Source organism: Temnothorax longispinosus, chromosome 7, assembly GCF_030848805.1.
Source record: "Temnothorax longispinosus isolate EJ_2023e chromosome 7, Tlon_JGU_v1, whole genome shotgun sequence".
Lineage (NCBI taxonomy): Eukaryota > Metazoa > Arthropoda > Insecta > Hymenoptera > Formicidae > Temnothorax > Temnothorax longispinosus.
Window position 1 is genome coordinate 7,772,675 of NC_092364.1, and position 14,758 is coordinate 7,787,432.

Sequence of the window (14,758 nt, forward strand, 5' to 3'; positions counted from 1 at the left end):
GCTAAGGCCGGTATTCATAATCAGATCTTATTTCAAGACCGTCTTAAGTAATATCTTAAGATGCTAATACGGCTCTGTGATTGGTTAATGACATCTTAAGATTGTACTTAAGATGGTCTTAAATATAAGAACCGACTATGAATACCGACCTAAGAGTAGGGATATAGTACTCGCGCAGACCATAATTTTTCATGTTTGACTGGCTGTAGCTCAAAAACTGTCCATTATTTAGCTTTGTGCCCATTTTTTGTTCAGTAGGTTATAAGCCACAACATATTAAAAAATTACGCGATTTCACGGGAATCCAATTTCCTATATAATTAGTGCGGGGTCCTTTGAATGCTACGTATCCAGCAACGTATTTCAGTCCTTCATCTTCACAAATTGTACCATCGTTGAATTCCTCGAATTGTTGAAGTAAATCTAATTCTTCTGAGATTTGAGTGTAATTGATATCTATAACAGATTAAGGACAATGCCAAAAAGAAAGGACAAAATAAAGATTTTAGCAACATGTAATACGTGTGAACCTGTTAACCACTCTTTTATTATGACACTTTTATATCTTTTATAATATAAAATTTTTATTTACTATATTGCAGTGAAAAACCTACATTAAGATACCTTGAGTCATTGGTTAAGAGATTTCAGAAGTGGTAACGTAATTTCTCACCTCCATAGGGAAAAATTATTACAATTTCCAACAAGCTATTGACACGTAATCTCACCCAATGTACAATGTTACTGTTTAAAAGCAATGATCACTAATTACGATTAGATATAAACTGTTGTAAAATGTTATAATTTTTCAATTGGAATGTTCGACATTACGTTATATACTTTCATAAAACATAGGCACGTAATAGGTAGAAATAGATAGATAAGGTAGACTGAGAAAACTGAGCGAGGTTCGCGGTTTTTTGCCATAAATATAAAAAGAATGAAAAGTAATGGAAGAGATTCAAGTGCTGAGAACCTGGCATAGGAAAAAATATGTAAGTATCCTTTCAAAAATGTCTGTTATCATAAATGGTAAGAATGACTTATTTAGTTATAAGCTCTCTGAATAATAAAAATAATTTCATATGAAGTTAATTCATTCAGCATAGAGCCATACTTTTGGCGAAAAATTTTATGTCTCAGAGCGCTATCTACTTTTGACACGAACTGTATGTAACATAAAATATAAAGTTTTTCATTAATTAAAAAAAATTATATGTTATAAACAAAATCATACAGAAATTACTGAGCAATCGATATATTCCTGCTATTCCGTGTTGTTATTGACTATACTATTTAATTTGTCATGAATACGTTTTATTTGAAAGAAAAATTATCTACTCTATACTATATATATATTACCAGATATAAATATTAAAATATTTTTATCCTCCAAAAATGTTCTCAGCGTTTAAGGGGCAGTCGAAGTAAGCTCCAATTGTATTTTTTGTTTCACAACTGCACTTCTGAACAAAAATCGATGTCATATCTTATACAGATAATGTGATAGCTATTTCAAATATTACTCTCGTAATTTTTTATATATATTATATAATTTTTTATATATTTATATAATTTTTTAATCATATAAAAATAAAAAAACTTTAACTGACCCTTAAGTCTTGTAATTTATTTGGAATGAGGATGTTACCACATCGAGGATCACTCTTATATTCATCACTTTCTTCGTCACAGTCTTCACGCGCAACATTGCTGAAACTACTCTCATTATCACTTGGTTGCTTCGTATGATTATCTGTTGTTGTGAAATCTTCGTCAATCCCACTAGTTAGGCACACTTCAGAGATGGAGTCGTCGACAGCACTTGTGTTACTCCCCACTGTAAAAAAATCTGCGGAATGCTTTCCTAGTATATACCTTCTCAATCGATAACGAATATCCAAGGCTGTTATCTTATCGTTTGTAGCTCCCATTGCTCGCAAGTAGGAAAACAGATTTTCAAGCACGTCTTGATTCAAACGGTTTGTCATAATATAAGACATGTCAGTGTTGAACCTTTCTTTTAAGTCATTGAAAAGATTTACCAGCAAAGAATTACTAATGATAATTCCTTTTTGAAATGGAACCAACGTCTTCCATTTGCCGACTCTCATTTCTTCAATTGTTGACGTCATTTTTCGAAGAACTTCATTTTGTCGAGAAAGATCTACGCTATAACCGTGTATTCCAGGATGAGCTCCGTATTTTCCAACGCTGTTGAAGACATCGAACCAGTCATTCACCATTCTTACGAACGCAGCGGTTTTTTCCATTCAAGACAAGCATCCATGATTCTCCACGCGAACCACACCATTTGATCGCAGCCGCATTTGTGGCTGAAAATAGCTGAGTAGCAAGCTTGACATTTTGGCGTTGTGGTCCGGTTACGTTTAGATGAGTTTCAGATAATTTAAACGCAATTTTTAACTCGCCACTGTTGATTTGCAAGAGCCTCGACAGAGCGGCAGAAGTTACGTGATGTCCGTCTATGTGAAACCCGAAGTCTAGGAAATGATTACGTACCAACTTTACGAGGTGTGGAACATCAGCAAATACATAGATCTTGACAGAAGCTTCACAAGGATGCATGAAATATGTCTTGTGATGTTCATCGTGTTCAACATTCAACGATTTCCATAACTTTTGATTGGCATTATTCCGCGTGCAATAAGCACTTGACACCTTTTGTGAGGGCCAACGACTCGTTCAGTTTTTCTTTCGATTTGCATTTGATTTGTTAAATAAATCTCATCAAAACAAATTACTGTTGCTCTCTCCATTGGCGTCATGCTGCTACTTTTCGCTTTTATTATGGACAAAACGTCAGTCAGAATGCCTTCATTGATGTTAAAATCAGTAATCCACTTGCGAAGAGTGGACGGTGCAGGCAAGGGAATCTGCTTCAACTTCCTAATATATCTATATGCTTTTGGACTGACGCTCTTGAATGATATTGCTGCGGCAATATCTTCTTGAGACCAGCGGGTCTTCTGCTGTTTCGGGTTCATGTACATTCTTATTTGAGCCGGCATAAAGAAGGGACTAAGCATGTTTTTAACTTTTTTTGCAACGTTTTGCTGCAGTTGTTTTTTTTTTGTCGCTTATTAATTGTTGCCAATCGACGTTTTAGTAACTTCGTCTCAGAAACTGAAGCAGCAAGTGCTTTTTTAAGTTTTCTGTTTTCTTCTTTCAACAGAAGCATCGCATCGCTTTCCTGTGCCACGCCTATAAAAGCAGAAAAACAAAAAAGATACATATATAACGTAATTTTTGTAACAATCGGTTATACATAAGTAACTTATATTAACATAAATATGAAAAGTGTATATAAAATTTCATAAAAAAGTAACACAAATTAGAAAGTAAAGGTTATGCAAAAAATACAAATTTAGTAACTTGAAAAGTATAATATATGAAAAAAGCAAACTTGCATTGACCTTTCTTTTTACTCTTCCTTGTTGACCTAGACGTGCTTGGAGTTACTGTGTTGGACAAAACAGAGTTACATGCTGCACTCTCTGCCTGCATAGAAGTGCAATCAATTCGTCCATTCTTTGTACAAGTCGATGTTCTTACTGTCATAGAATGTGATAAAGCCAAATTTTCATCGTTGCTTGCGACAGCAACTAGCTGTACGAAATTCGACTCGCAAGGCTGATCCCGATTTGTGCCATGATCAGTGCCTGTCACATTTCTCTGTGTATCATCTGTTCCTAAAAATCGTATCATTCATATTACAATTCAATACTTATGTTATAAATGATTTTTAATTCACAAATGTGTACTTAGAATTTAGGTTACATTTAGTAACATGTAAAGTTACGAATATTTCAGAAATTGTATTGGACTCACAAATGAATTGGAAAATATTGATTTGGAATACAAACACGTTTGTAGCAAGGATTATGGATAATATGTAAGGACCTGAAATATTGTCAATACTTACTCGATATTTTACTCAATTCTGTGTTGACACTATGATCTACTATCGATGCCATTCGAACCGCATCAGGAAGCAGTTTTTTTTAGACTCTTCCCGAGTCTCCTACTAAATTTTTAAGCCATGTCTTATCTTCGAATTGACCAGGTAGAAAATGTTCTGAACAAACTCGAGCTGCAAAAAACGTTACATAATTTTTATATATTTTACATATGCAAATTAATAAATATCTTATACATTTTTACAAGCACGTTTTTATTCATATTAATTATACAAGTATTTTTTAAATTCATAAACAAAATTCATACAATAATATTGTACACTTACCAGAAGTAGGGTTAATGTTCTCTTTGCAGAAAACTTTCCACTTTTCTATCATTTCCGTCTTCCTCGGAAATCCCAAGAAAGTAATGTTTCGGTTTTTTGCGTTTTGCGTGTTGTTTTTACAATTTTTTATTGAACACGACGGCATTATTTACGAATTTTGCACTTTTGACTGTGTACTAACTCACGGAAACACACCGACACAAGAATCTGTTAGTATGAGTTCAAAATGAACGATTTTTGTCACGATGCGCAGAACAGACGAAAATGTGTCCGCAATACGAGCACACCCTTATTACTTCCACCATGAAATACATCAATAAACAGGTGACACCAAGATTAAATATTCGCCATAATTAGTTTTAGCCCATCCATCCCACTCGGCATGTAATATTTCAGAAACATTTCTGCAAAATTCCATTTGAAATATTACACCTTTCATCAATATTTCAGAAATATTTCACGACCGTTTCTGCAACATTTCTGCAATGTTTCAATCGGCACAATTATTTCAAATGCAACTTTGCTGAAAAATTTCGGCAATATTTCGGTAATATTACTGAAATATTTCTGAAATATATCTACGAAATATTGCAGAAACACTTTAGAGATATTTCAAATACATTTTACACTGAGAAAAATGTTTTGTATTAGCAAACAAAATTTTGTTACTGACGTACAAACTATTTGTTGATATGTAAAAAACGAAATATTTTGTTACCGGAACAAAAAAAATATATTAAGCCATGTGCGTATAGCCGCCGCGAATTTGTCCAAAGAAATCCGCTCTCTCAGCCGGTCGCCCATCCAAGTAGTATACCGGCGCCTTTGTTGCTTGACATCGATGATCGAACAGGGTAGTGGTGATCCTCTGACTTTGACGCTTCTTTCTTTCATGCATATGGTTATGCACCTATGCAAAATAGACCAATCAATTTTCTTATGCTTACGCATTATGCGTTGTGCAGAAGTGGTGTGCTCCCCGCTTTGTCAATATCGAAACACAGCCTGTCTATCAATAAAACAGAAAAGTATGTGCACTTTATTGCACTATAGTGCAGACCTTGCAGACATTAAAACGAAATATTGACCTTTAATTAATTTTTATTGGTAATTCTTCAGTTTAGCTACCTCAGCACAGAAATCGATGCAATTAGGCTTAATCGACGCGTTTTTGCACGAAACAAACGAATCTGGCAGAAAAAAGTGTCGCTCTGCCTCGCGACGCGAGATATTAATCGTTAAAGTTGACTGGAATCAGGTTATGATCCCTGTCATACCGACGAAATGTAGCGACTACTGGCGACTACGAACATGCCATGTGGCCACATGCGCATGCTCAGTGGCCGCACGCGCATGCAAAACTGCGCCAATTTTAAATAAATCAATCGTGCAGAATAACCAAGCATCTCGATTCAAGCAGTTAGGTCTCACGCTGGGAGTTTCATTAGTTTAATTATGCGTAGGAAGCACACACACACACACACACACACAGGGGGGTGCGAGGGGAGCCTTCGGCCCCCCCTTCTCCCGTACCCACCCCGTCGGTAGGCAGCGTGGACCTCGCTGTATGTACAACATATAAAGTACATGCTAAGTTGTAAAGCGAAATTATAAAGCACATGCATGGAGGGGTGCAAGGGGGCTTACATGCGTGAGCGCACGTGAACAGGAAGGCTTTTCTTCCCTGCACCCCCCCCCCCCCCATGCATGTACTTTATAATTTCGTTTTACAACTTTTATGTTGTAAAGCGAGGTCCACGCTGCCTGCCGACGGGGTGGGTGCGGGGGAAGAGGGCCGAAGGCCCCTCCTCGCACCCCTCCGTGTGTGTGTGTGTGTGTGTGTGCTTCCCATGCATAATTAAACTAATGAAACTCCCAGCGTGAGACCTAACTGCTTGAATCGAGATGCTTGGTTATTCTGCACGATTGATTCATTTAAAATTGGCGCAGTTTTACATGCGCGTGCGACCACTGAGCATGCGCATATGGCCGCAGGGCACGTTTAAGGTGGAAGCACATAAAATTGCAGGAGCACGAATGCAGAAGCCATATGCGCATGCGCTATGGTGTCTGCATACTGCCTATGGCTTCTGAATTTTCAATCTACATAAAAATACATAAGCATAGTGTATGTAGATTGAAAATTCAGAAGCCATAGGCAGTATGCAGATACCATAGCGCATGCGCATATGGCTTCTGCATGTGTTCCACCTTTAAGGTGGAAGCACATAAAATTGCAGGAGCCATGAGCAAAAAGCAGAAGCCATATGCGCATGCGCTATGGTATCTGCATACTGCCTATGGCTTCTGAATTTTCAATCTACATACACTATGCTTATGTATTTTTATGTAGATTGAAAATTCAGAAGCCATAGGCAGTATGCAGACACCATAGCGCATGCGCATATGGCTTCTGCATTCGTGCTCATGGCTCCTGCAATTTTATGTGCTTCCACCTTTAGTGTTGCTACATGTCGTCGGTATGACAGGAATCATAACCTGATTCCTGTCAACTTTAACGATTAATATCTCGCGTCGCGGGGCAGAGCGACACTTTTTTCTGCCAGATTCGTTCGTTTCGTGCAAAAACGCGTCGATTAAGCCTAATTGCATCGATTTCTGTGCTGAGGTAGCTAAACTGAAGAATTACCTTTTTATTAGAATACAGTTGTTTTCTAAATAATAAAAAATAAAAATTATATCGATACATTATCCAAATGATTCTGGAGCGATTGGATTAAAAAAAAATATTTTTTAAATACTTTCTGCTAATTATACGTTTAATTGATTTTAATTAATTGTGATTAATGTATGGTTTTCCAAACTCTGAAAAGTTTTTTTCAAATATTTCCAAATGATTTCCAAACGATTGGGTAGGATAATTTTCAATAATTTTTAATTCGTTTGCCAACTATACGTCGGTCTCGCGAGAAACACTCGCGGACCATTACCGAGCGAAACGACGTAGTTGAGTTGCACTTTCTCAGGTGGCGCATTGAAAAATGCGTTCTTGCGCAGCTTACGCTTGCGCCCTCAGAAAGAACACAAGAGGGCCGTTCTCAGGTTAGATGTATCGTGATATCTACGATTTCAGTTTTCAAATTTCAATTAAGAAGGCTAAATTCGATTCGATCGATGATTATATTCATGTTAAATGATGGCAAATAACAACAGTAGTTGTTTTATCACTGCACCTGGCTTCTGTCCGGATTGCGGTTCAGTTTTACCTTTGCTTGACGAAAGAGGAGGAGTTACATGTTACACGTGCAAAAGAGAATGGGATTCCGAAGGTGTGATTCAAACAAAAATCTTTTAGTTAAAAGGTTATATATAAAAAGGTAAGGTTAACCAACTAGGAAGTGAAAGAGGAGCTTGAGTAGAATACGTAATATATACAAGCTTGTCTTGTATTCGGTATGGTTTATTGTACTCTATCCATATCTCTGCTGTCACACCGCATCTGATGTTTCCTCTCAGCTGCAGCAGCATTTCCATCAGAAAGTCCATAAAGATAATGCATATTGCGATATTTCTCGTTGCTAAACATATTTTCTTTCTGTAATCACAATGTAATTTTCTATATAGGAGCACTTGGTTATCCACTTGACTACTCTTTTTTTTTAGTACTGCTTTTTGTGGTAAACACTGTCATCTTTTAAATGAGACATGCTGGCATGACGACAGCAGGTATGAACAGAGTAAGGTCGAGGCATATACAATTGGATTGCAATATTATACACTTAGCATAAACAAGTTTAAATGAATGTGTAGGAGATAGTGATGATATCTCTAGGAGTCTCGTGAGTCGAAAGGCTCAAAACAATGTGACACACCTAGGCGGCCGGTCCTCGAGGGCCGGTCGTCGCACGAGCCCGGTTTGCCGTACGGCGCCTCTGTCCGTCGTCGGGATCTCACCGCTTACGACGGCACAGCGTCTAACGGTCGAACATGAGTTTCGCGAGTTCGATGTCGAGACTCGGAATCGTCAGTTCAGAAAAAGATTGATAGTATAACTCTACAATGACAACGAATGCAGATAAATGTTTTGTATGCTTATTTAGCAGCTATAAAACTTATCCTACGTATGAAGCACTGTATTTACTAAACCATGGCAAATACAAAAAAAGTTTATATACGTTACACATTATACTTAAGCTCTTCTCTTACCTTCTAGTTGATTGTCCTTACCTTTATATATACTGTATATTGTACAATAATTTAATATATTATTATTTACTGTAATATAAAAAATTGCGCTCAAAGTAATCCTTAATGTGCAAGCTTGAGCAGTGATTAAGAATTTACATTAATTTGGAGACTCAATTTCTAATATTATTTTCCAGTTTTTGGTGACATGAAAATGACACATACAATCCTTTTCAACACTAAACATACTTATGCATCCGCTAAAGAAGTTGAGGACAGTGACGATGATGCGGATGGACCAGTAGTAGAGCGACAATGTCCTCAGTGTCAAAATGATAAAATGTCTTATGCAACATTGCAATTGAGATCTGCTGATGAGGGACAAACTGTATTTTACACATGTACCAAATGCAAGTATGTATCTGTACATAGCAATATTGTGTTGACCTAGCATTCAGATATTATCTTCACATTAAGTTTCTGTTGCTTGTAATACTTTATTAATAAATAAAACATCTTATTTGCAGATTCAAGGAAACAGAGAATTCTTAATATAAAATTTCATGTTATATATTGTATTTTATAAGAAATATGGAACAATATGATTTCTCTGTTTTTTCTATTTTGTATAGAAAACATACATTATTTTTATACTGTATAAAGCAATTGAAGAAATTAAAAATTCTAATACATTGTATTGTATTTTATATGTATTTTGTTTTTTACATATATTTTTATTAAAACGTGCAATATTAATCCGTTATTTATAGAGTTCTGTTAATAAATATTACTATCCATACATATAAATGTATATAGCGGGATAGTTTTTGAGATTTATATCTCAAGATATAAATACTCCGCCTTAATAAAACATAGAGCTTTATTCATAATACACTCAACAAATAGTGGTGAAAGAGAGTACACTTGTCATAATTCCATAACTCTACTGGGTCACAATATTTCCTTTCTAACAATGCTGTTACCTTAATTAAGTGTTCAAGTAAGTTTGTATATACAATGCGCGCGTGTTCGGAATAAAAGTTAACAATTATTTTAATAAATTCTTGATCCACTCAAAATTGTTACAGTGGTCCTTGCATTAAAAAACTTTAATAGAGAGTTTTGTCGATAGTCCCCCTTATACTTATCCTAGGTATGCATTTACACATTGGCACTAATATTTGCCCGTGGTCTAACAATAATAAGAAGTAGATATGCTATCTTACGTTAAGGGAAAGTGTCTTGATAAACAAATTGTTGAATTTTATATGTATTCATTACGTAAACTATAGGTATACGAATGTGATATAAAGTCATGTAATTGCACTTTCTTAACACTCTGGTATACCCACAGTATAAGAATAGTATAGAATAGAGAAATAAAATTTGCAAGTGAAAGAGGCAATCGATATTATGAAGCCATGAATTATTCTTTCAAACAATCAAAATATGATAAACTGAAAAGTGTTTTCTAAAATCTCTATCTTTGAAGAAACTTTAAATTGATTTTATCTTGAATTTAAAGAATGTTATTATAAAGTTTTTAGAAAAAGTTGAAAAATTTAACAGTAGAAGATTAGTTAAAAAATTATTGTGTGTGTGTACAAAAAAAAATTTATAAAATATTTTAATATTGCATGTAATTTCACTAGCAAGATATTAGCAGCACTCTGTTTGTAGTATCCGTAATCTACAAATACCAATAATACTATTTTTGTTGTCACGGTGGAATCTATTTCAAAGGTGTCGAATAACAAAATCTTATTATTAATACACTTCTCGTTTGGAAGATTTTACATATTAAAATAATCTTAGGATCAATATTTTTATAACAATGCAGTTATCAAATGCGATGCTTATACTCCCAAATATTATATATCCCATAGCATAAAGTATATATATGTTTTATAAAAAACATATGTTTTAGTAACTTGTGCATATTATCATACGCTTTTATTATACATTCTTTTTATGGAAATTTCTTTGTACATATTATTTTCATAGTGAAATGCCTCTCTCGAAACGTGCAACAGTTTGTAGAGGTACAAAAAAATAATATGTTACCTACCTATAGATTATTACAAAACATTGCTTTCACATATATTATCGTCGATCCTGAAAGTATAATTTGGTTACCACTTCCTATATAATTTTTCGTCGCGCGGTCATCATATATAACGTCTTAGTTGTCGCACTTTCATATTACGAACGTCAAAATTCACAATAGTTGATCAAAACAGTGTATTATTGTGAAAATATATTACGCTTCAAAAACATTCCTAAATATCTCAAAAATTGATCGGCTTAATTCCACATTTTTGTGCACGCAAAATTTTGATTTTCATACATTAATTGATTACATCGTCGGCGAATGTTGTAAAGTTATTGACAGGACTATGCATGCTCGTCAAGATCCGTTTAATTAGTACGATATATTAAGTATGCAGCACTAGCGATTGTTATAATATCACGGTATCGGAGTAATCAATGCTAATTTGCTTCTTCATACATAAGAGTTTTATATTTTTGCTGAGTATTCCAGAGCCTTAAGATAACATATATGAGTTCAGGAAATTTATTTTTACATTAAAATCAGAATTATTTGGCGCATTTTACGTATTAACTATAAATTTATTACCAGAATTTTTAATGTAATCTATTGTAATCATTTGGCAGATGTAGTGTTCAAATAGAAATGTAACCGCGTTGAATAGGCCGTAATAATGGTTATATCTCAGAATATCGTCGATAATATTATTGTCGAAAAATGCAGTACACAACATGTACTTTTGCTTTTTAATTATTTTATTGTTATTAAAAGGACATAATAAAAAATGTATATATATTTTATGTGATAAACGTTATTTGGGAATAAAAGTTTATATATCATTAACTTTAAATAAATTTAAGAGAATCCTGCCATTTCATAGAATAATATTATTTTACATTTTACATTATTTGTATTTTATTTTTTAAATGTTGAAATGTTAAATTTTAAAAATCCCAATTGCAATTTTAATTAAAGATATCTTTTTATTACGCAACTTTTAAATTACACAAAAAATTATTAGTTTTAAAGCATATTTTTCTCTAATTTATTTTGAAAGTAGACATCGTATGTATGTATGTGTATGCGACGGCATTTTAATTTACATTTTATTTAAAATTTTAAGAGATCTCATTTATCGAGATGATAACTAAACTCATATATATAAACATTTTGATATGTCAACTTAATATCTCATCAAAAAGAAAGTGCGATTGCCGTAATAGGAAAATAATCTAACTTATATATATTGAATCAATGTATATAAATACGGAACGTATTATTTCAGATGGTCAAATTATTGATGGTATTTTCGTAATTAATTCAGTTTGAGACAAAAAATGTAATTTTTGTCATTTCAGTAAATCCCAAGAAAAAAATGGGACGCGTAGATTACTGACAATGAGTAACTTCTATTAATTAATTGATGAATTAATTAATAGACCGATTAATTATATTATCGTTCTATTATTAATATCGATGATATAAGTGGCAACTTATATCATAATCGCGGTAATTAATAATACAATTTCGTTAAATAATCGCAGACTCTTTAAATGAAAATCGTCATTAAATCACGAAAGATCGCGTCTTATATATATTTTCGCTATTCAAACTTGACGTCAAGTCGATTGGTTCATTCGACCATCCGAGAAATAACTGTGTGTTGTGTGCTAATATAACGTTTGAACAATGCGCGTGTGGGTTAAAAATGTAAGTACGAGCTGCAACGATACGGAATAACACTCTAGTGAGGTCTGAACGGCGAGGCGACGAGGCTCGGCGCCGTTATTAGGCCTTCGACACACCGTTTGATCGGCTACTTTTAAAAACGTATCAAACATGTATTTTTTTTTTACAGACCTGCCCTGCGTAATTTCGCGACGACACTGGTGCCTAATTAATTATTCTATCTCTTCTCGCATTTTATGCTTACGCTCGCTTTCGCGCTCTCTCTCTCTCTCTTTCTCTCCGTCTCTCCCATTCTTCTTCGGCAATCTCACACCGCTATGTACATTCTTTAAACGCTCATATTACATATTGTACATAAACTCTGTACACGTGACAAAGTATTTACAAGTGTGAGGCAGGTGGTGTACAGCGTCTAGATTGTCATCACTATCCCGTGCTCCGATCATGATGACGTCTGAAAGCATTCGTCCAGGAAGTTCTCCAGCGAGTGATACAAATGCGCCCGCGACTGAACGATACCGTGGTCCTCGTCCGTGTACGTCTGCAAAAAACGAAAGAAATGCAAAGTTACTTGGCGATACACTTATATAGGTATTAATTCAACTTGCCTGTGTCGAGAACGTGAACATTACCTGTTGTCTGAAGAGGATGTCCTTCTGCTCCAACACCTTCGCGAGCATAAGCGATTGTTGATAGTGCACGTTGTCGTCGAGAGTACCGTGAATCAAGTAGTACATCTTATTCTTGATGTTCTCGACCTTATTGAGCAGCTGGCCTTGCTCGTAGCCTTGCAGATTATCAGAAACGGTTGGCAAACCCATGAACCGTTCGGTATAAATCGAATCTGTAATTGCAATTAACACGATTGCATTAATAAGGATAACGCGTGAGTGGAAAAAAAGGACGAATAAAGGTTTACGGTCTACGTTATATGTGTTCCGCGTAATATATTATGCGGAAATTGCACAAGTGTGACGTTGCATAAGTCTTTTTAACGCCATCCTGTAAATCACGTGTATTTTTCTCGCGTGCTCTAACAAAAGGAGAGGTAAATGCTGACACGAATTTAAAGCAGTTGAGAAAGTAATATTAAAGCTGCAGTAGCGCGTCCTTTTCCCACGGAGAGCGCTCACTTTTCTTCATTAAAACACCGGTGCGTAAAAAATTCTTAGACAAATCCCGGGGCCAAATGAGCTTAACATAAGTCATTTTAAGTAAGCCGCGTTCTCCGCAAGTAAGCTCTCTTAACAACGTTTCGTTTATAGCGAAGAAGATCGAGCTAGAAAAATAATGCTTCACGCGTGATACTACTAATAATGTCGCAGCAATCGAAAAATAAGGATAAAAAACATCAATTTCCATTAATTATATTTTCTCTCTATCTCTTATTACATATTTAAAGTATGATTTGCAACGCGCGGGACATATAAAATAAATTGTTCACTGAAGATCAATATTCCTAGCATAGGAATAAAAGATATTATTGATTTAAATATAATTAGCGTTACCTGCTATAATTTTTAATTATTTGTTATAGTTTACAATGATTTATATGACAGTTACTTTATTTCTATAACTTATTACATTATAATTATTACAATCAGATCAGCAAAAAGCCCTAAGTTTCGACTTCCAAAAGAGACAAGTTCTCTCTTCTTTAGCCTTAATGTTAAAATGCTTGAGACAGAAAATACTTTCCGCTTCTTGCGCTAATTATTGCTGCTAATTAGGCACGGCATATCTTTCGGTTTATTGGTTTTTCAGAATTTTTTTTACTTTTCCTACTACCATTGAAGAGCCAACCTGACTTTGCTGACGTTATAATAGCGCGGTGTGTAATTCAACGAATTACAAAAAATTGCCTCATCCAATTGTAAGATAATTCCGGTTTACGTTGTTAAATAATTTTTCTTCCTTTTGAGATAACTGCAGACTGTAGACTAAACACACTTTACGTGTTGCGTCGTTAATTCGATCACCTATTAATAACGTACCGTAAAGGGCCCAATCCGTAACTGGCGCGACAGACATGCCGCACTTGAAGACACCCTTTAAGTCCATGGCGAGCGTCATGCCGGTCGCGTATCCACCATAACTCCAGCCCCATATCGCCGTTCTGGTACGGTCAATGAAGGGCAATTCGTCCTGCAGATGCCTGTAAGAAGCAGAGAAAAGGTGAATCAATATCACTGAAAATACGATATGTTGAAGCACATATAGCAAAAATATATTATCTACACAATTTTACTCACGAAATTGATTAAACATTTTTAAAATTTTATAAAAGTATCTGCATGGTATAAGAAAAAAAAGAGTAAGAGAGCAAACATTCAGCATATTTTTATAATTTATACATCAGGAGGATAGATATTTTTTTATTAACATTTTCATTAATTATTATTTTAGTTTCTAAAACAATAGCTTCTGAACGACTCTTCGTTATTTTCGAAGCACCTGATTAATTTCGTAAAACACAAGTTATTGTACATCACCGAGACGTGACGTTACAGCGAGAAAAGAATATCTTTGCAAAAACGAGGATCTTTCAACTTACAAATTTAGGAAACAATATCAAAAGGAATATGTTTATGACGAATTCTTTTGTC

At 34.7% G+C, this 14,758-nt stretch overlaps 2 protein-coding genes and 1 long non-coding RNA gene across 12 annotated transcripts in view; 2 read left to right on the top strand and 1 right to left on the bottom strand.

Moving 5' to 3' along the window:
• The first annotated feature begins 7,295 nt into the window (after positions 1–7,295).
• Rpi12 (RNA polymerase I subunit RpI12) lies at positions 7,296–9,115 on the top strand. The gene is made up of 3 exons (XM_071784702.1): positions 7,296–7,557; positions 8,611–8,827; positions 8,941–9,115. Exons 1-3 carry the CDS (start codon positions 7,422–7,424, stop codon positions 8,963–8,965), a joined length of 378 nt encoding a protein of 125 aa, XP_071640803.1. The 5' UTR covers positions 7,296–7,421; the 3' UTR covers positions 8,966–9,115.
• LOC139816888 (uncharacterized) lies at positions 7,612–8,377 on the top strand. Its single transcript, XR_011733110.1, has 2 exons — positions 7,612–7,954; positions 8,039–8,377. It is a non-coding gene; the product is annotated as an uncharacterized lncRNA (long non-coding RNA).
• A 159-nt stretch (positions 9,116–9,274) lies between the features above and the next one.
• LOC139816883 (venom dipeptidyl peptidase 4) overlaps positions 9,275–14,758 on the bottom strand; it is a 509,974-nt gene continuing 504,490 nt past the window's right edge. For all 10 annotated transcript variants that reach the window (XM_071784690.1, XM_071784692.1, XM_071784698.1 and 7 more), the window contains 3 exons: positions 14,147–14,307; positions 12,785–12,996; positions 9,275–12,693 (listed from right to left, as the gene is read on the bottom strand). In XM_071784690.1, coding sequence (XP_071640791.1) covers positions 12,595–12,693; positions 12,785–12,996; positions 14,147–14,307 — 472 coding nt within the window. In that variant the 3' untranslated portion in view covers positions 9,275–12,594. The remainder of the gene's footprint in view (positions 12,694–12,784; positions 12,997–14,146; positions 14,308–14,758) is intronic.

Excerpts from the sequence above, each read along its gene's own strand:
- Rpi12 (XM_071784702.1), top strand. The coding sequence starts at position 7,422 with ATGATGGCAAATAACAACAGTAGTTGTTTTATCACTGCACCTGGCTTC. Across the intron at positions 7,558-8,610 it reads AAGAGAATGGGATTCCGAAG|TTTTTGGTGACATGAAAATG; the intron begins GTGTGATTCAAA and ends ATTATTTTCCAG. Across the intron at positions 8,828-8,940 it reads TACACATGTACCAAATGCAA|ATTCAAGGAAACAGAGAATT; the intron begins GTATGTATCTGT and ends TCTTATTTGCAG.